Source organism: Alligator mississippiensis, chromosome 4 (assembly GCF_030867095.1).
Source record: "Alligator mississippiensis isolate rAllMis1 chromosome 4, rAllMis1, whole genome shotgun sequence".
Taxonomy (NCBI): Eukaryota; Metazoa; Chordata; order Crocodylia; family Alligatoridae; genus Alligator; species Alligator mississippiensis.
The window spans coordinates 124,224,017-124,246,277 of record NC_081827.1 but is presented as its reverse complement, the minus strand read 5'-3'; the positions used below and the strand labels follow the sequence as shown (position 1 = coordinate 124,246,277).

At 45.0% G+C, this 22,261-nt stretch overlaps 1 protein-coding gene across 4 annotated transcripts in view; it reads right to left on the bottom strand.

Annotated features, from left to right (window-relative positions):
• The window catches only part of LOC102561018 (solute carrier organic anion transporter family member 1C1), a 40,087-nt gene extending 18,541 nt beyond the window's left edge, over window positions 1–21,546 (bottom strand). For 2 of the 4 annotated variants that reach the window (XR_009461825.1, XM_059726558.1), the window contains exons 1-3: window positions 3,942–5,114; window positions 3,723–3,855; window positions 159–280 (exon numbers count right to left, since the gene is read on the bottom strand). Coding sequence is in view for 3 of the 4 variants with exons in the window: in XM_059726558.1 (XP_059582541.1) it covers window positions 159–280; window positions 3,723–3,855; window positions 3,942–4,026 (340 nt within the window). In the remaining variant the exon portion in view is untranslated. Of the gene's footprint in view, window positions 1–158; window positions 281–3,722; window positions 3,856–3,941; window positions 5,115–6,123; window positions 7,865–13,706; window positions 13,864–21,480 lie in introns of those variants that run through there. The other 2 variants (XM_059726556.1, XM_059726557.1) reach the window with 2 other exon arrangements.
• Window positions 21,547–22,261: the final 715 nt, after the last annotated feature.

The window sequence follows — 22,261 nt, the reverse complement described above, 5'->3', positions numbered from 1 at the left end:
CCTCAAAATAAAAAAGGCCTAAATAGGGGCTTTTTTTTAGCAGTGCTTGGAATTTTGCTGATTTCTAAAATGAAGTAAATTTCATTGTTCCTAAAATCCAATCTATAAGAAAGAAGTAATTATTACATGTACAACTCCTTGCAGTTACAATTTCTTACCCGGATCAGGTTCTATCAAGGTTTCACTGACTCCAATATCTTTCTGATCCACTGAGCAGGGATTGATGCTTGAAGTTGAGTTGACTGATGACATTGCATTCAGTGTTGTCTCATACTTGTAACTGAGAACATTCAATGTTATATTTAGTAGTGATGCTTCTGCACCAGTCAGAGGGATGTGGGAATATACTTTAGCAGAGCACATGAAAAATTATGTGACTAGTTATCATACTGGTCTGTTTGATATAATAAATAGGTATTGGGCATGTCTACATGCTCATTGATGCACTTTTGCTAATGCACATTAAATTTAGTACCTCCATTCTGAGGGCATGTGTAGATGAAATGGGGGCCCTAAATTGAAGCGGTGGGTTTTTAAACCCACCGCTTCAATTCAGGGCGAAGTAAACCCCCGTGTCATGCACACACCCCGCACTTACCTGCCTCTCTGACAGCCGAGGGGAGGGTGAGCTGCCGGTGGACAAAGCGGCCCCTGGACTATGGGAGGGACTGGTGCTTCCCTCCATGGCAGCTCAGATGGTCCTGGGGGGCACAGTAGCCACAGAGGGAAGCACTGGGCCCCTATGCAGCTCAGGCAGGCAGGCTCCAGGGGCAGGGAGGGGGACAGGAATCAGGCTTGCCACTTTTTTTGGGTGGAGCCTGACTTCCCAGGTTGCTGCCAGGCTGCCTACAGGGCTTTCTGCATAGCTGCAGAGCTCCTTGGAGGAGTTTTAATTTGCTGTGCCCCAAGTCATTTAAGGCGCATTACTCAGCTGAATTTCCGACAGCGGCTGGAATTAATGTGCAATATGCTGCTGAGGTGTATAAACACTGACACCATTAGAGCAGTGCAAAAGCATTTATCCCTTGTTTCATCTACACATGGGCTAAGGTAGTAGAAAAAGGCACATTATAGACTATTTTAATGTGCATTAGCAAAAGCGCATGTTTTTTTGTGCCACTTCAAAGTGCCTTAAGATAGGCTAATGCATATTAAAGTGCAGGTGTAGACATGTCCATTTGTGGTATATAATCATCCTTGCATCACATAAATTAATACTTTGAGGAAAATTTTCAATAGTAAAAAGAGGGTTAGCTTAGAAGTTTGAAAGCAATCAAGCAAGCGAGAAAACCAGAGAGTGAATGAAAGTAAAACCAAATATGACACACACAATTCAGACACAATGGGCATGTCTACAATTCCACCATGGCAAGCCCAAGAGCAATGCCCAATCATTCTAGTTTAGTGCATGGCAAAGGCCAGGACTGCAGCAGTGCAGCTGGTTTGGAAGTAATAAGAAGTGTGCCCAAGACAAAAAGCATGAGAAATGCCCTGAGCTCATGCCCAGAGCCAATACTAAATCAGAATGGCAGCCTAAATTATGGACTTCGGCACATGCTAAGTGGGACTGAATGGGAAGAGTATGCCTCCAAGAGTGTGCCCCCGGGGCTGGGGGAGCAAGTGGAGGTGGGGCACATGGGCCCTGCAGGGGGGAGTAGCCCCTGCGGGGGCCATTTGGCTCTGGTTGGGAGGAGCTGTGGCTCCTGTAGGGGGGTGGTAGCCCCCGTGGGGGAGCTGTAACCTCGTGTGGGGGGCTGTTGCCCCTGTTGGGGGGGGGCAGCAAAACATATAGGTATTTAGAATTCATTTTATTATAATGATAGAGACGCTGGTAGGCTTCCAAATTTCTTTAACACTGTAAATATACCAGTAAAACATTGCCCAAACGATTGCTGTCTCTCTGTCTCTCACTATCTCTCTCTCTATATATAGTGGTCTTTTTGTTTTAAATGTAAAGGAACATGGATTTTGGGGTATTTTGCAGAGTGCCTTTGGGATTTTTTTTAAATCAGGGATTCTTCAGTTTTCCAATAGGGAACACCAGCATTCCTGCTAGGGAGGTCAGTGGCAGGACTCTGCCTGCTCAGAGCTGGCACCTTGAACCCAGCTGGAGGTGGCTGACCTCCTGGCCAACTGGGGTCAGGAGGACAAGCTTTGAGAGTTCAAAGCAGGCCACCGCACCCAGAACATCTTCCAGGTAATAGCTGCCCTGATGGCCAGGCAGGCGCACACTTGGCAGTAGTGCTGAACAAAGCCAACCCTGCAGCCATAGCTCACTAGCAGCTGGCCCAGAGGGGCAGATGCCTCTACTGGCTGTGCAGTCCCCATCCAAGTCTGGCAGGTGCACAGCAGGTCTCAGCCAGGCAGCAGCCCCCACTGCCAGACTGCTGCAGTGGGTAGAGGGTGCAGGGAACTCTCAGGGCTGCTTCAGCTGGCACAAGGGGTATTGTCCCCAGGTACCAATTAGCTGGGCCCTAGAAGCTCCTGAGAGTAAGTAGCCCTGAGCTACTTGTTATGGCAGCTTTTTGTACTGATTGGGCCAGGACAGGGCAGCTTTTTATACTACTGGGGACAGCACAGGTGCTGGCCCTGGGCTCTAGTTCCCCCTGGCTGCAGATCCAGGAGGAGCCAGGCAAGGTTATTTTTCCCCAAGTGGCACAATTTGCCCCACACCATTGTGCATGTCTGGGCATGTGTGCTGAGGAAAAAAGCCCCGGCTCAAATTTGCACCATTTGTATTTGAGTTGCTGCAAGAACACATGCCTGCATGTGTGGATGTACCCTTAGAGTATAAATAGATGGCACCAAATGAAGCAGATCAACTGTGCCAGGAAGTGTCTCAGCACAGCTGATTGGCTTCATTGGATGAAACACAAATTACTCGTAGTCTCACCCATTGATCCTGCAGGACAATGGGCAATATGTTCTCTGCTTGCAGAAACACACCCCAGAGAATTTCCAGGGCATGTATCTGAACATGGGGAAAATTGGCCCTAGTGCCAGTCAGTCAATCAGCCATGGGACTGTAGTGGAATGTCAATGCACACCTGGGGAGTCCCAAACAGAGGAATCCCAGCAGGTGGTCCTGGGGCTATAGAAGCCTGATCCTGCATGCCTTGGGAGTGCCTGGGAATTCCTGAGACATGCAAGATCAGGCCCTGAAGCCCTAAGAATTCAGCCCCCCCAGCAGGCAGAGTGTGGGCAGCTCTGGGCTGCCTATGGTCTCCCACCTTAAATAGAATGGATGTTGGCCACAAAATAGCAGCCCAAATCATACCACCTATGTTGTCTCCACAAATTTGTTATGTGACAAGAGGCATGGACATCTGTTTTCTTGGTCGTTCTTTCTGTTTTTAATACCATTGTTTACATCCTTATCAAAGAGATAAGGGATTCTTTATGTGACTGGTGACTCTGCCTGGATAGAGGTGGGCTGACAAGTAGCCATATTTGATAATTACCTCCTCCTTCAGGGCACTGAAATTTCTTAGATTCCATTTCTTATGGCCATGTGCACAGATCCTGTTTGGTATGTTGAATGTCTGACCCATAATTTTCCATTTTACCAGCATTTGCTATTACTACCAGCAGTCATTCAAAATAATGCATGTGGTGTCTCAGAGAGCCCAGTCAAAAGACAATGGCTTTAGTTCAACCAAGTGGAATAAGAAGTATAGAGTTACAACTTTATGGTAGTTTAATTAGTCATAGTTAAGACTTACTATCCCATGAAGAAATGAGGCATTGCTGTTAAGATACTTCCAGCAGACATAATGAAACATCCAAGAGCAATTGCTTTTGGTCTGTGAATTTTGGCTCCATAGTAACTTACAAATGCAATCACCAACAAATTACCTAAAAAAGAAAAAAAAATCACTACTAGATGCTTTGCACTGTGTTTGCTCTGAATAATTTCCTATATGTTACAGAATGCCAATTACCCATCTCAAAACTTCCATCAATTAAGCCAGCTATAGAGGAGGGAATGTCAAATCTTCTTTCTATCTGTGTGATGGAACTTTTCATAATGGTTCCAGATAAGGTTTTACTCAAGTAGGTGAATGACAAAGCAGCCAAAAACACCTGAGGAAAAAATAAGATAGAAAGTGGGAGGTAGAGGAGGAGAAATTAATAATACACAAATCAAGTAAGTCTGAATCCATGCACAGCAATTTGCATAAATTAAATCTTAATTTATTTACATTTATTAATTAAACACCAACAAAGAAATCTGTATATGCACATTCAGTAAAGACATGAATCCAGCAAAGAGCTCTTCTTAGCTTTCAGAAGTGCTTTTCCCCTACTCGAGTCCCAATGCTGGAGAGGTATATAAGGTCAGCCTTTGAATTATAGAGCCACTTTCCTTGTTTGTGCTTAAGGCTGCTATTATTTGCTTACTATTCAGAAAGCTTGGCTTGCTTTGTTTTGTTGAACAAAGACTTCCCATGATAGTAGCCCCCTACTAATAGAGAATTTAAAAAATTTTTAAAAAGCTACCAAAACTATTGGGGGCTACCTACCGTACTTAAATCCCAAAATCAATTGTTAGGCTACAACGAGTGCTGAGGCCTAGCTGTGGGGAGAAGACACCATAAGTCTTTTAAGTGCAGCTGGAATACAAATAAAACTTCTGGTCAGAGGAGACTTATTGAAACTAGCCCACAGTCTATATAATCAGAATTGTGTTTTATTAGGGTTACTTCTTACTCGTCAAGTCTTTTTGTTCCTCTTCAATTTATAAGATGTTTGGTACCAAAACATGAGAATGAAATGTAGGTTTCATAGCACTCCTGTGCTGGCAAACCTTCTGCCACTTATCAGTCTGGATATACTTTAAAGTATCTGAATTATATTTACTATACATGCCCCTCTTTGTAAAGGGCACTTAAGAATTTGACTTTTTATAGTCTTAAAAAATAACATTTGAATACTGTAATTCAGGACTGGCCGTATATCTCTCTACACCAATGGGCCAGGAGTAGGTAAAAACCATTTCTGAAAGCCTGAGAGGAGCTCTTTTCAGGATTGAGGTCTTTATTGTAGGTGCATACACATAGACATATATGTGTGTATACACACACACACACACACACACACACACACACTATCTATCTATACACACCTGCCCCCTCCCCCCACCACCCATATAGAGTACGTACCAATATTTGGGGAGGTTAGATCAAATTGAAAATGTTCACTCGATCTAAGGTAAGTTGAGATGGGGAGGCTAGGAAGGGAGAGGCTTGGGTGGGAATCGAGGAAGGCAAACAGGGTCTGCAGTGGAGATCAGGGGGCAATTGGGTTCGAGAGGGTGGGGTTCAGGGGGGCAAGCAGGGTCTGGAGTGGGGACCATGGGCTCAGTGGTGTTAATGGGGTCTGCAGAGGACCTGGACTGGTCTGTAGTGGGAAGGACTGGGTGCCAAGTAGGGTCTGAAGGAGGGATCAAGGGGGCAAGCAGGGTCCATGGAGGGTTGCTGGGGTTTGTGAGGGTTTGGCAAGATCAAAGGGCTAGTGGCATTTTCAGAGGGCTTTAGGGAATAGGGAGGTCCTGACTCCCTGGGACCAGGGGCTATTTTCTGTCCTCTAACCCTCCCCAGCCAGTGAGCCAACACTCCTCATCCTGTGTTGGTGGGGTTGGTGAGCTGGGGGGCAGCTGGCTGGTCTTTGGTGGGGTATGTCTGTTTGTAAGTGGGGTGAGAGGCCAGGGGGCTAAAATAGTCAGATGCTGAGGAGGAGGTAGGGAAACCTGAGTCCCAGACCTGGGGCTTGTGGCTGGGCTTTCTCAACTGCACAGGGAAACTGTACAGAAGTTGAGTTACAGCAGCATCGCTGGACCTGATCTAAGTCAGACTGCCTCAGAGGTAGGGTTAACTTAGATCAGGCCAGCCATTTTTAGACCAATCTAACTGTCCTGAACTGTGCAGTTCAAGTGTAAGGTCTGCACCTGGACAAACTAAGTTAGATTGGGTAGCGATTTTTAACATGATCTAACCTCCCCAAATGTCTGTGTCTCGGACGGCCGGAGACGACTCGAGGTGATTTTAGAAATTACTCATTCACTGGGCGGGCTGGTGAATGGAGAGGCAGACAAAGCTTAGTGGTTGCAAAAACTTTACTTACGCCGCTTGTAGCCACGACGCAGGTGGTCCGGTCATCTGAACAACTATGTGAGTTGCTCCAGCTGGCAAGGCTCAGGCCAGCCAATCCGTCCACAAATTAAGCCGGCGGGGAAAGGGTACGTCGAGGATTGCACTCGGCGACGGGGAGAAGAATCGATAGGTGATCAGTCTATCGATCAGCTCAGCCGCAAGTCAGATCTCTTTAGAGGCACTCTGCAGTGTGCTCAAAGTTCTTCGACTTGGGCGGAAGTCGCACGAAATTTTAAACGGCTAGCAAGCCAATTACTAGCCGCCATGTAGGAATAATTTAGAACTGGCCAATAGCGGGACACAAATTTGCATTCAAATGGCGGGAACTCTCTTGCACCGGGGTTTTTCTGTTGCAACAAAAACCCTTTGCTGTGCAAGAGGCTCTCATGTGGCGGGAAAATTCCATCGTGCCGAGGCACCAAAATCACTGGGTTGTGACATGCCCCCTTGCCAACGGCACAACTGGAATTTTAGACACATGAGCACATCATAAGGCATCTTTGTTTCAGGATTTACTGACCTGGCAAAGCTTCAACAACCAATATATATAAACAATTTTATAGACCGGTCTTCTTAACAAACTATAACATATAATAACTTGAACATATAACAACAACTATTGATCATCGTCTGATTGGAGAACATCTGCTTGGGACTCCCCTCGTTTATTAGTCAGTCCATCTTCTCCTATAACAGACAATGTCAATTAAAATACTTAATAAAATGAGAGAAAACAGTGTCATAGCAAGTCCTGAGCAGATGGACATTCACTGCCTCAGTGTTTCCTTCACAACCGTCACTTTTGACTCGAATGAACTGTAGTTTGGTGCTCGACGGATCACACAATCGAACGGCTGTAGATTACCGCTGTGCTGAGGTTAGACCTATAAAGAAAAGAAAACAACAAAACAAAACAGAACAAAGCCAAAAAGACCCATAATTGGATTCACTGTAAGGTTACTGGGTGAATGTCGGAACCACGAGTCATCCAGTTGTGATGAACGATAATAGGAGGATGATCGGGCTTTTCCTCTAAGTGGAAGAATAGGTATTAGGATATTGTCCCGACCGTTGAACTGTTCCTTTGTGAACTTGCGGATGAGACTGATGGGGGTGCGGTATTGAGATCCACACTAACTCATCTGGCTGGAACTTGGGTTCCCAAGGTGGGGGTTTCTGGATATTAGCTTCATCCCATAATGGTTTAGCAGTGTTCAGTGAGATGAGAACATCATGACTGAATTTAGTCCAGTTTTTAAACGTCCCTTCTCCTCTGAGGCGAAGTTGTTCTTTGTACAGGCCTATATGTCTTTCTACAATGCCATTGGACTGTGGGTGGTACGGCAGATGGAGATGCCAAGCTACATTGTGAAGACGAGCAAATTTGTCTATGGCGTTAGAGTTAAAAGGGGGTCCCCCATCAGACTGAATTTCATGAGGAGGTTGCCAGGTGGCAAATACAGCAGTTAAGGCAGAAATAACAGCAGTGGCATTGCTTTTTCGTAAGGGAATAACTTGTAACTTTCTTGTTCCCAGGTCAACAACAACTAATCCTTTATTTGGCGGTTTAGACCCTGGGAGGGGTCCTAGCAGATCTACCTGCCAAACTTTTCCTGCCTGAAACTGTGAAGAATCGAAAGCTCCGAGCTGATGCTTGGTTCTCTGGCACTTTTCTTTAGCACATATCTCACAGGCCTGAGCTACCTTTTCCCAATCTCGCCGAGCTCCGTATGAGGCTGGCTCCGTAAGGGTTCGGCACCAACGTTGATGGCAAGCCCGTGGTCCTGGGTGACCCCAATTTTCGTGAAGCCACGCGAGGAATGGATTTACTTCAGGACCGGAGGTAGATGTGATAGGCAAGACTATATCAGTCCGGAGTGGGTCTTCTAAGAGCTTATCAATGACCTCATGTACTGGATCAGTATCCGGACAGTGGGACTTAGTGTGCCTAACCAACGGGAGGCGTGCAAGTTTAGTTAACGTCTTCCAGATGTCTTGCCAATCATTCAAATTTTTGGTGGGAAAGGCTGTACCAGTAAGAATTTTATAAATGTATTGCGAATCAATTGCGATGATTGGAACGGGGAGCGAGTCGTTATGATGGGTCAGACAATGTTCCAGTACCTTGAGGAATCCTAACAATTCACATTTTTGGGACGAATTATCATCTGGGTCGGCTTGGAATATTTTCTTGTCATGACAAGCCTTGCAATAGTACCCATAGCCTCCGCCATGTCGGGAGGTTCCATCTGAGGCCATCCATGCCGGGGCAGAAGTTCCATACAGTGTAGGGACCTTCTCCTCATCTTCTGGGCTTGGATCAGGTACCGTGTCTTCCAACCTCCAGCAATGCCAGTTGTAATGGTGGGTAAGCACTAGCGTATTCCAGGTCTTAGGCTCCCCCTGAAAATGTGGGTCGACTTTTTCCGCATCCAGCAAGGGTAACAATGTGGCACCGGGAGCACGTAACGTCCCATGCCCCCTTGCTAATGGTTCCACCAGTTGTTCGGCTAGGAGGATTTTTCCTACAGCTCCAAATCGATGTTGTGCCGCTTGAAGCGTCTTATGGGCCGTGTATACTAGCTCATTGCGAGGGTTATGTACGACAGCCCACACGTGGTTTGTGGTAAACCCAAGGGTTACTGTTAGTGACTCACCCAGATCGATGGCATGGAGTTGTGTATCTTTAACCATGGCTAGCAGGCGAAGCAGGTTCCGCTGATCTCCTTTCGTCCAGGGCGTGGACTTTTGGGATTTGTTACAGATCTGTCGCTGCAACTTGGTGAGGAGTGCCAAATCACTGGGTCCAACATAATGCCGATACCAATTCAAATGACCCCAAAACTGTTGAAAGCATCTCTTAGTAACAGGGAGGAATGTTTTTAATGGATCGATGTTAGGACCATCATGCGAGATTCCGTGGCAGATGGAACCGATGTATCGAGTGCCAAGGAATGTGATGTCATCTACAGGATGTAGGCATGACTTTTCCTCGTTGATCGTCCATCCCTCACTTTAAAGGTGAGCGACTAGTTGGTTGAGTATACTAGTAACTACGGAACTATCACGACCCATGATGGCAATATCATCGACATAACTCTAAATTCTCAATTCCTCCTCTGGGGGAAGAGAGTGTGAGGCTTGAAAATTCTTTAAGGTATTATTCATGGCACCAGTGGCTAGTGATGGAGCGTTGCGATATCCTTGCGGACAAACCGCCCACCTGTACATAGTGCCATCAATACACATATTTAGTATTCCTTCCGGGTCAGTTATCGGGATGGAAAAGAACATGTTTTTTAGATCCAGTGCGACTCCGACCCACTTACTTTGCTGGAATTGTGCCATCTCGAACATACACTGTGGCAGAGTAGAAGGATAAGGTTGTTGAAGTACTTGACATCTTTTGTTAACCTCTCTATAGTCTACGACTAGCCGGGCTTCGTTAGGCTTTCCAGGTTTCGCAACTCCCCATCCTGATGACAGGTAGGTGCTGGCAGTTACGGTCTTAATACAGCCTCATTGCTCGAGTCGCCGCAGGAGGTCAGTAAGGGACTTTTTTAAAGGACCCTTGGTTGGGATTGGTCGATATTGCCAGGTGGAGGTGTTACGAAGCGTTGGTCGACGCCAATCCTGTTCTGGGATAATAATGGGTAATGCTTGTAGCACTTGTTCTTTAAGGTCAAGCGCTTTTATCCCCGGGATTCCTAAAATATTGATGCCCCCTAGGACAGCCTCTAGGGGGTATCGGTGGCCTTGGACTGAGAATTTGACCTTTGTGGTGACTGCAATAGCGTTAAGCCCTTGTACCTTAATCGTTTTGGTGGTCTTTTGGTGAGGTATCATTGAGGTAATCACATTGATTTGAGCTCCAGTATCGAGAAGGAAGAATACTTGTTGTTGGTCATCTGGATCGGTAGGGTTGTAAACAGTGAGTTCGGCGTATGGACGAGGATCAGTGGGGCCAGGTTTGAGTTGGAGAAGGCCGCCGGCAGAGCCGACGGCCATTATTCGTTTTTTGGTGGGTCTTCGAATTTGAATCCTAATACTTCGGCCAGACGACACTGGGCCCTTTCTCCCAAAACTTGCAACTGAGTCTTTGTAAGTCCGGAGCGGGCGAGAAGAAAACCAAGCATATTCCTTTCCTTTGTAGTTCTTTCCTTTGGGGTCCTTGGAGGTGACCACCATGGCTTTCGCCGGGGGGTAAACTCTTGACGTCTGGGTCTCAGTGTCTGGGTATGCTGAAGGTCGGTCTCTTATGTCATCAGAAGTTTCTCCACTCTGTTTCATGAGTGCCTGCAGTCGTGGGAGATGGCCTAAGAGATTTCCCACCCGCCATCGGGTTCAAAAAGAGTCGGAGTGTAACGGCATTTTCTCCTCTGTATACCTCCACGCAGGCATCTATAGCTTCCAGGGGCATTGGAATTGCCCCGGGGTTCGATAGGTGGCGATGAGCCCATCTCTCCTTGCATTGGACTGCTGTTAGTCCCATTGGATTCGCTCTCGGACTCCATGAAAGATATGACACCCAGACTATGGCCAGGAGGAGTTGCTCTGCAGTGGCCTTCTGCGGGCGACCCTCGTGCCAGGTGTGAAATTTGTGGGTTACCTGTCCCACTACAAGCGCCGGGAGTGGGATGGGCCAGTGGGCACTGTCCGTCACCACATTCAAGTCGGTAGCACGCCCACCACTCCATGCCACTTGTCGGGTCAGGGCACTCGCTTCTTCCTTGTCTAAAGTGTCAGATCCAAATTCCACTATTAATCGTCCTAACCACATGGCCAAGGTTTCTTCTGGTTTTATTTTAGATTCTCTACAAAGTTTCTGAATTTCTGGTCGGGTGCGTGTGCGAGAGATAACAGTGGTACGCGTAGTACCATCTTCATCCGCAATATGCTTCATCACAGCTATCTGGTGAGCTGCGGCAGAGAGAGAATTAAATTCCTCATGTGGGAGTATTGGATACATCCCTCCTTCCATTGCCCCCTCCCCGTGGCAAGGAGGCAGGGCCATTGGGAACGACGTCACCTCAGGGGGCGGAGTCGCTAGGCGGATCCCCGCCGGGTCTTCTGAAACTCCGCCCCTCTTATCCGGGTTCCCCGGATGGCTCGCGCTTCTTTCGGCGCCATTTTCTGCTAGCGGCATCATACGGCTGGCGCTATTGATAAGCGTCGCTCCAGAGCCTTTTGCTGTCCGCTCCAGTGACTCCTTACCCGCCGTATGCATCTGAGCCTCCAAATTTGCATACTCCCCTAGTAGACCCGTTACTGTATGGAACAGCACATTCATCATCTTTCCCTTCTTCCATTTAGTTAGACCCCACTTCGGCACATGATGGCCCTTAGTTTCCAGATCCTCTCAGAGCTGAACGAGGAGCTCATGGCCCCGTGACCCAAGCACCAAATCCGGACAATTGAACCAGTCCGTGGGGGTGGGTTCCCCTCCTTCCCTTAAGTATTGAGTGCATTGAGCGAACTCCTGAGCGGGGGTCAGCTTTTCTGCCTTCCGCGCCTTCACCCCGGCTAGGGATATGGCTGATGTTTCCTGCGGGGGTCGATAATAGACCCGGTCGGTCCCCATTATGCATTCGAACTCCCCAAGGGATAACTTAGTTCTCCATTCTTTTACGACTGCTTCTGCTCTCTTTACCGAGAAGTAGCCATCAATATTTCTTTCATCCCCTTCTACTGCCTGGTGGTAAGCGATATGCGCCCACAGGTCGTTTGCATTCTCCACGCGGTGGGTCCCGGTGCGCCAGGGGCAGCACCCGATCAGGTTCATCTCCATCACCGTGCCCTTAGATCCCATCCTTGTCGCCATGTCTCGGACGGCTGGAGCCGACTCGAGGTGATTTTAGAAATTACTCGTTTGCTGGGCGGGCTGGTGAATGGAGAGGCAGACAAAGCTTAGTGGTTGCAAAAACTTTACTTACGCCACTTGTAGCCGCGACGCAGGTGGTCCGGTTGTCTGAACAACTATGTGAGTTGCTCCAGCTGGCAAGGCTCAGGCCAGCCAATCCGTCCACAAATTAAGCCGGCAGGGAAAGGGTACGTCGAGGATTGCGCTCGGTGACAGGGAGAAGAATTGATAGGTGATCAGTCTATCGATCAGCTCAGCCGCAAGTCACATCTCTTTAGAGGCACTCTGCAGCGTGCTCAAAGTTCTTCGACTTGGGCGGAAGTCACACGAAATTTTAAACGGCTAGCAAGCCAATTACTAGCCGCCACGTAGGAATAATTTAGAACTGGCCAATAGCAGGACACAAATTTGCATTCAAATGGCGGGAACTCTCTTGCACCGGGGTTTTTCTGTTGCAACAAAAACCCTTTGCTGTGCAAGAGGCTCTCATGTGGCGGGAAAATTCCATCGTGCCGAGGCACCAAAATCACTGGGTTGTGACAGTCTGTATGTACTTATACTCTGCTTTGGCAGCATATACTTGCACATTGCAATTCTTGCAAGCAAAGCTTTTTTTGGAAGACGTGGCAATACAGGGGTGCTTAAATATTACCCAGACATTTCAACACAACAGTTTTCTATGTAATCCCAAAACAAACAAACTTGTTGTCCACAGGGTAAAAGTTAAAATATTTTGTATAACTGATCATTAGGTGAGCAAATAAAAGGAACTGGGTTTTAACCTTTTTGATATAACTGACCGCAACATTTGAGAAATAAGAAAATCCTAGGAGAAAATGTGTAAAAGGAGTTGTCTGCTATTTGTATTCAAGTTTGGTTTGGTTTAGAAAATGAATGGGAAAAGTAAACAAGAACAGATAGATGGTTTATATTCACTGGGTATATTAATGCCAACAATTCTAGGAGAACATTTTTCTTCATTTTCTGCAGTATTTTGATAGTTGTACATCTGGCCTGATGTGTGAATCTGAACTGTGGCTTGGCATATCTGGAGTCTCTCACTCATACTTTACTGCATCATTTTCAATTTCCCCCTTTGGGTAGGCAATCAGAAATTAGGTGTTGCCATACCATAGCTTAAGTACATACTGAGATTACTTGAGTTCTGTCTATTGTTTATTTTAATTTTAATTGCTATAGCATTCACACTTTGAAATAAGTTAATAGAAAACATCATCTATGCAACTGTGAACTTGGTCCCATGCGTTTCACTGGAATCTAAGAATCTATTACAGTAGGTGTACAAAGAGAAAAATTGATTCAGATAAATGTTAATCTCTACCCAATATACTTAAGGTAAACTATTTTAGACATTTGAGAGAATTGAATTAACTTGTTTATTTTACAGTTATAAACTGCATTTTTATAGACCCCCAAAATCTCTCTCTCTATATTCCTTTTGTATTTTGAAGAACACATACTATAAATGTTTAACAAATAACAGCAATAGTCATTTTGCTCTTCTGGGTGAGACCCAGGGAAGTGGAAGTGGACAGAGTGGCATGGAATTTTAAGGTTGTGAAATATTATTTGAGTCTTTTTTTTCATACCTTGTGGATTCACTAAAAGCTGCCCAGAGCCTTCTTTGGATATTGAGGCATATAAACCTAATCAATCAATCAATAAATAATAACCTTTAAACCAGTACAACAGGAAGTTTTCTTTTTGACTGGTGGTTGGCTGATTGCTCCATCATCCAGAGGTTGGGTAGGTTCTGCTTCCTGGATTGAGTCATCAACATTATCTGATCCAATTTCCACTTTCATGATTTCTGTTTTTATACTTGATTACCTGTTTCAAATAAGAACCATGAAAAATTATAATGCATGTTAAAACAAGAGGAATCAAAAGGAGCTGGTTGAATTTTTCCTCAGAACATTTTTTTTTTTTGGTTATTTTTATTGTCAAAGCTAAATCTTTTCACTGGAAAGGTTCATTTTCAATAACTCTTCAAATACATTTTCTTTTTTTTTCCTCTAAATTTGAAATGCTCTGTCTTGTCATTTCAGAAAAAAAAGTTCATTTTTGGGCTTATAATAACTTTTCATTTCAAATTTTAGTTAATTTGCAAAAAAAAAAAAGACTTAAAAATACATTTGAAATTGAAATATGACACTTCACTTGACATGACCATTTTTTAATTACTCATTTGTAAAATATTGTTCATCTTTTGACTTTTCATGCCAGCAGATTCACACACTAGTTCCAGCATGGATGGAGCACTTTGCAGACATGAAGGAGAGGGCCCCACTTCCCACTTCGCAAACAGAATAGTTTATTATTAATTAAAAACTTGTCATGTGCATGAGGTTTAATCCATAGTATGGGCCAAACATTTCATATTGTACTTTCCTTGTTTTCTTTGCTACGTGGTATGTGTTAGAACTGGCAAGTAACAAATAAACTATTCTAATATAATAGAGTCTGTGTATGTGTGTGTCTGTCTATATGTCTGTCTGTCTGTAATGCTTTTGGACAACTGCACATGTGCCACTGAGAGGGCTGGCGGCAATTGGCTGTGGGGGCTCCCACCACCTCAGGCAGGGAGGCAGGAGCCCCACTGCTCAGCGGGAAGAGGTGGAGGTGGAGGGCAGGTGGGGGGGAGGGAGGAGCTGCCACCATGACCACCGCCTCAGGCAGAGGGAAGCCTCAATGCTCCACAGAAGGAGGTGGAAGTGGGCAGAGGGGAAGGGAGCTGAGGCCACCAATGCCTCAGGCGGAGGGTTGCCCTGTTGCTTCACAGGAAGAGGCGGAGGTGGGTGGGGAGGTGGGGGGGAGGGAGCTACCACTGCCTTGGGCAGAGGGAAGCCCCGCTGCTCCACAGGAGGAGGCAGAGGCAGCTGGGCGGGGGGCAGGGAGCCACTGGCACTTCCCTGTGCCAGCTCAGGCAGAGGGATGCCCCGCTGCTCTGTGGGAGGAGGCAGAGGTGGGCAGGTAGGCAGAGGGAAGGGAGCTGCCACCATCACCGTCTCAGGCAGAGGGAAGGCCCTCTGCTCCATGGGAGGAGGCAGAGGTGGGTGGGCTGGGGGGAAGGAGTTATCACTACTGCTGCTGCTTCCTGAGGTGGAGGGAAGCCCTGCTGCTCTGCAGGAGGTGGTGGCGACGGGCAGAGGGGTGGGAGCCGCCATGCCAGAGTCTGGAGGAGGAGGCAGAGGTGGTGGAGGGACTGCTTACATGCCCAGCCCAGATGGGTCTGCGGGTGGGGGAGGGACATGTAAGCACTCCCTTAAACACTCCAGCCTTCATGACAGGCAATTGGCTAGTATGCAAACATTTTTCTCCCTCCAAGTATTTTAAAATGTACATATATTTATAAACCATAAAATTAGAAAATATTTACAGAAAGAAAACACTTGCTGGCACATATCATTTCAGTTAGAAAGTAGAGAAGGACCCTAACTGCAATCAGAAACCTGAAGAAAAGCCATTTTAGAGCCCCAGTCAGATAGTGAATCTATTAAAAGATACACAAGCTCAGAAATGACCCAAGCATTAAACCTCATAGTCCAAAATAAGAGCACAAAAATCCTTCAACACCAGAGTCATCTCATTTCTCCCTTCTCACTATATCTATAATTTGAGTACGAGGACAAAAATAAGTCTGGATAAAAAGATTTCCCCATATAAAAGCTGGAACATTTAGAAAGGTGGATGGACTTTCTCCCAGCTGGAAAAAAATCTACTCACACTGGCAAATATCATTATCACAGGTCATACCACAGAGCAGTGAGGGCAACCTTTTCAAAAGGGTTTGATATAGCACCGGTTCAAGACGCATGTGCTTTATGACTCAAGACCCTGTGGTAAGTAGAAGTCAACTGGCATTAGCTTAGACTTTAATGAAAAAGTGGTATGGTGTCAGGGTTAGCCTCCCCTTGCCAGCACAGGCAAAGAGCAAGTACAACACAGTTACTGGGTGCATCTACACGAGATGCTTACTGCACAGTAGCCTAACAGCACTGCGCAGTAGTGTGCAGGTCAAAAACCATGCTAATATGCTACAGTGTTATTAGACTATTGTACAGTAAATGTCACAAAAAAACCATGTACCAGTGTTACTGCACAGTAAATCTAGTTACTGTGCATAAAGTTAATACTTTATTAAGCAAGTACTAAACTAAATTCACAGTAACTACTGTGCATTAATGAACATGTAGATGCACCCACTGAGGAGCAGATGATATGAAGTAAAGCCCTATTCCTTTTGCCTTCTGGTACATTACACATTCACCCTTTAAGGAACATCTACATGTGCATTAATGTGGGAGGTAACAGCTATAAGAGCCACTCTAATTGAAGCACTGCAGCATCTCCTGCATCAGCATCCCCACACTTAAAAATGGCATTTGATGAGCTTTAGTTCAAGTGCCCCCACTGCCATTTTTAAGCATGGGGACGCTGATACACAAGACACAGGAGGCTGCTGGAGTGCAGCATTTGCCATGCTCCAGCAGACTCAATTAATCAAGTCTGCTCTGATACACTGGAATTGCAGAGTGTTGGAGCAGCCTCAACACTCATGTATAGGTGCCCTCCATTGCGAGGTACTAATAAAATGTGCGCTAGCCTGTCTTAATGCTCATTAACTAAAGAGCATGGTTTTTATTAGTGACGCTTTAGTGCACATTAAAATAGGCTAATGTGCATTAAAGTGCACGTGTAGATGTACCCTTTGTTTCTCTGGCTAAGGGACTTAAGCAGTTAAATGCTTATGGAAACCCAGGCTCCAATTGTACATCTGTGAATTGTAAGTATGCTAAAAACGGTGAGATGCATGAATGATAGCAATTAATGCTAAGGACTATGTAAGTGGGTTTTTTACAAGATGATGGAGTCATTGTTGGCAATCCCTCAATTTATGGATGGTCTCTATCACAGCTCATTGATGGATCTTGAAGTGACTTAAAAGTCCCATCCTTGAGCCACAGATGTATCCACAGAAATTGCAGGTCTTTCTGCAGGGGCCAGTAGGTTATGGATTGGGATTCCTCTCCTTTTCTTTCCTCTGTTCTCTCTCATCTGTTTTGAGGGCAAAGCATTTTATCTTGAAATGAGCTGTTGCTTAGTTGAGGCACAGTAATGTAACAAGACTTTCTAAGTGTCTGGAATGTAGGGCAACAAGGAGAAAAAGTTTAAATAAAATGGGTATAGACATGGGAGACTGAGCAAAGGTATTAGGATGAAAATTATAAAGCTAAATTTTGGAGTGAAGTGGTGTGGGTGCATGCCATAGACACAACAAGCTATGAAAAAAAATGAAATGCAAATTTTTGCAGGGATTAATCTAAATTAAAACATTTGTCTTCCTAAAATATAGCATCCAGCAAAGTCAGCCTCAGGGGTGGGCAGTATGGCCAACTGCCAAGGGCTCTGTGGTCAGGGGGCACCACAGGCACGCGTACGCACGCGCACACACACACACACGCCCAGCCCCACAAGCCAGTGACACTGCTGCACGCAGAGGCAGGCAGGCAGGCAGGCAGGGGCACAGGGCTCTGCCTGGCCAGACTCCTCCTGAGCAGCAGCTGGAGGCAATGGGGTAGGCTGGGCAGTATGGGTGGCTCTGCCTCTGCACTGGACTGTGCCTTATACCCCTGCCTGCAGCAGTTCCACTGACTTGGGCAGTTTCGGGGGGGGGAGGGGCACCAAAATACAAGTTCACCCAGGACATCATTTTCCCTGAGGCTGGCTCTGGCATCCAGTTTGCTATTTGCAGCACATCTATTACCTTAGCCCCTTCCCTTTAAACTTGATTCTTATTTAGAGTTAAATAGGCCTACTCTTTATCCAATATTGTCAGGTTTTTTTCTTCTGCAAAAACATCAGGATAAGATTTTCCAAGGTGATTCATAATTCTCAAGGCTTAAACTGAGATCCTATGCAGGGGCTTCATTTTCAGAGAGTACATGTATTCCACCTGTGCCCAAAGCCACCAATCAGTTTGATAAATTTTGGCCTTCGTATATATATGCACAGGCCTTTTCCATTCAAGAGAGTAGAGACATACATAAATGGAATAAACAGGTTTCATTAGTAGTTATAACATGTCAGATGTAGAAAGACACATGCCCATAAAGTATTTTATCATCGGTCATTATTTAGAACCGTTTTGTCCTAGATTACCCTTCTTACTAGAATCATAGAATCATAGAAGTAGGGTCAGAAGGGACCTTGTAGATCTTCAAGTCCAACCCCCTGCCTGGGCAGGAAGAAAACTGGGCTCAAATGACCCCAGCCAGGTAGGCATCAAGCCGCTTCTCATAGAAATTCAAACCAAAATTCAAATCAGAAGTGAATGCATGCCATCTATTTCAATATAATGGGCCAGATCATCAAAGAATGAATGTTGTTTCACTGTTGCCAATTAATTGAATTATAGCAGCTCAGAGTCCAGATCAGTGTAATATATTTTTGTTATCCATACCCATGCTTCAGTACATTTATGGTTCTCTCCTCCCCACCTTCAATAACATTCACAGTGTTAGGTGTACTTAAAGGCAAAGCATAGAAGTATCTTCAATGGATTTGCGCAATAATGTTTTAATTTGTTGGATCTTCACAAATACTGTTCTTTAGTGGCCCATAGTTGTTGCATTTCCAGTAACAGTAACAGAAGAGGAGGAGAACAAACATAGTTAAGTTTGGCATAAACATATAGCCAGGTGAATGAATGACAAGCTTACTAAAACAACAATTCATAACTGGCAGCAGATATGACTGAGAAAAGGATGCCAGCATGATTCCAGTGGTATTCTAATTGGCTTTTACGGATCTCTGTCTATAGTCTTCTTTCCCATCATATCTATGTTGTGACTTGATTAATAGGGGTGTCCAAAATGGGCCCTATTCAATTTGGATTCGGCCCGAATCGGGGACAGTGATTCAATTTGTTGATTCAGATCACTGTCCCCAATTCGATTCGGCTGAATCCAAATCTGAAGATTTGGTGCTGATTCAGAGAACCAGTGATTTGGCCATAGACACAGCTTTAAATGTTTTTCTACATACCTCGAGGTACCAGGTGCAGCTCATGAACACCGCAATGCTGGGGTGGATGGAGCATCCCACAGAAGTGTGGGGGCTCCCCAGCATGCTCGGCAGCTGACTCAGAAGTGGACCAGAAGCACTTCTGGTCCACTGCTGGGTCCGCTGGAGAGCACGAAGGGGAGCCCCCCTGCGCCCCTCAAGCTTCATGACTGGTGCCTCCTCGGCCTGGGGGGGGGGCACCTGGGGTCCCCCTGTTGCTGATCACCAAGCCGGGGAGTGCAGGGGGGCTCTCCCATGTGCTTGGCAGCGAACCCGGAAGCGGACCGGAACTACTTCTGGTCCACTTCTGGGTCTGCTACTGAGCATGGTGGGGAGACCCCCATGCTTTTGTGGGACACTCCATGCACCCCAGCATCACAGCATTCATGAGCCACCTGCTACCTACAGGTATGTAGAAAAAACATTTAAAGCTGTGTCTATGTCCGAATCACCGAATCTTTCTGAATCTCCGTATTGATTCGAAGGGTTCCGATTTGATTCGGAGAGATTAAAGGGTCCTCTGATTTGATTTGGGTTCAGAGATTCGGCTGCCAAATCAGGCTAAATCTCTGCCGAATTGGATCAGGGACAGAAGCTTCTAACACCCCTATTGAATAACTGCATGTATCATTTAAGACAGTAGGGCATACCTTTTTGGCAGGTGTGCCACAAGTTAGTCCTGCCACTCTGATTCTCTTCCCCTGCTTGATCTGCTGCTCTACTTTCTGCTCCCTGTCCTGTGTCCCCTTCCTGATGTGCTGCCCTGCTTTCTGCTTTCAGATTTCTGTCCCATCTGCTGCTGTGCTGCCTGTCCCCTCCCACACACATAGGGTGCCTGTGCCACAGAGGTTGGCCACCCCTGGTTTAAGAAATGAAAAAGTGTAAGCTCATTATTGTGTTCAGTATTTGGGTCTAGGGAGGATAAGCTTTCAGAGTGCAGTGCAAGATTCAGGGTGACAATGATTAGTGAATAACATAGAGCAGAAGACAGCAATGTTATTCTGGCAGCAAGCTGAAATGACCCAGCTCAGGTTTGAGCCAGGTCACTGCCACTAGGACTGGACCAGCACTACTATGTCTCCTCATTGCCTAGCCACAGTACAGCATGGGTGAAACTCCCTGCTTCTTGGTCATGGTATTGTACAAGCAATCTCTAGCTGCCTGAGCCCGGCTTACCCCTCCCCGCCCCAATCCAGCTGCAGTACAGAGTGAGTGAAGCCCCGCATTGCTAAAGCCCCCTGGCTCTGAGATGAAAATAATGGATCCATGGGCCATAGGTTGCCTGCACATAATACAGACCATCCATTTGTGAGAGCTAAGAGCTTCTACACCACATTAAACATTCAGCGCAAGGCTAGCCAAAACCAAAGGATGACAGGAACCCCTGAACAAAGTGCCAGTTATAGATGTCCACATCACTTAAAATCACTTTTGAGAACTGATAAGGTATCATAAGATTTGCATAAGCTCTGTACTTCCAGCTTCTTGGGCTGGAATCCATCTCCTAATGAGTAGTGCAAGAACATTCAGGAATTCAGTTTGGTTTCCCACTCACTTGTTACTAACTAATTACAACAGATAAGAAATGCATGACTACTAATTTAGATTGGATAACATTTATTGTTTTACAAAGATTGAGGTAGTACAACTTGTTACAAATTAGCAGGAAGAAGAAATACTGCTACCTCTATATCAATACTTATATTTTCACACTTTTAATGTTAACCACTTTTAAGGTTTTGACTCATGTTTTCTGGATTAGTCATCTTTGAAAGGCAGGATATCATCATATTAAATATAATGCATCGTAATCATATCCCATTCAGAATTCATTGGACCTATGTTGATTTATACCAGTGGAGGTCTACAGCAACATTTTTATTTGATTTTTGAATATATTAAAAATAAAGAATATCTTTTAATTTTTCAGCTCGCATAATATGAAAAATAATTCATACATTTTCATGACTTCAAAGTACTATGTAGGGCTATAGTGCTGTATATTTCATACTTGTATTACCATTGTACTTATATTATTACTGTACTAGTGCTTGTATTGCTTATGCAGTATATACTGCAGCATACTGAACTATCTTGTATTATACTTTGCATATATATGGCTTTTCAATTGTCACCACTGTTTTCACATGCCTATATTATTTGACAATATCCATGTGCACATATGTATACCCAAAATGTTTATTGTTAAGCTTTCACAGGTAGTATTTATCATAAAGGATATTCCTAATGCCATCCTAAGTTTCTTAACTTCAAAAAATAAAAAATGATAACAGTTATCATTATAGTGAAGTGGGGATTTTATATACAGATTTATCATAAATCTTAAAAAGAAAGCAAAAATCACATTTAAAATGTGCCTACCTAGATTATGCATGCAGCAGAAAAGCAGCTATCCCATCACACAAACTGTTGAAAAACTGAGCAATCTCTCCTGTGTTCGGATATTTATCAGCAGAATCATTAACTTTCCAATATGGCCAGTTTCCTAGGCAAACAGAAATTAGAGGTTAAGTACACTGCTTTAATCCTTTTATATTCTCTCAGGGCTGCCCTCTCTTAAGTGCCCCAAATTATGTGTGTGTGTACAGGATTAGTTTGGTAGAAAAATGTTCAGAATTAAATTGGTAGAATGAGTTTTGGGCAAAACAAATGAGAGTCTGTTGGTTTTAATGCACGCAAGATATGTCTACAATACAACTACTCATGACACCAGAATCAAATGTCATCACTCCTTTTAGATTGTGTAGCCCTTAATATTGTTATGCCTGTTTTTTGGGATTTTTTTAACCTGCTTCAGTCAACTATTCCATAATTAATAACGCTGACATTTAGGTCATTACAATTAGGCTTTGTATTTGATATCGCATTTAGTGAGCAGAGACAACTCATAGTTCTTAGGGCTATTGTTTCAGGGTCTAAAGGAGACCTCATCAATTTAGACACCCTTCCCAATCAGTTCTAGTTGCATCATTTTAAAACAGAACTCCAGGTTCTTTCAGAAGAGATTCACCTTCTAGCAAAAGACAACATCTTGCCCCCTCAGCAATGCAGTTAGAAATATGCAGTTAGAAATATGGTGTTAATGATAGGATGAAACAAATAACCAGACTTGAATAACCTATTCTCATCAAGTGTGTTCCCC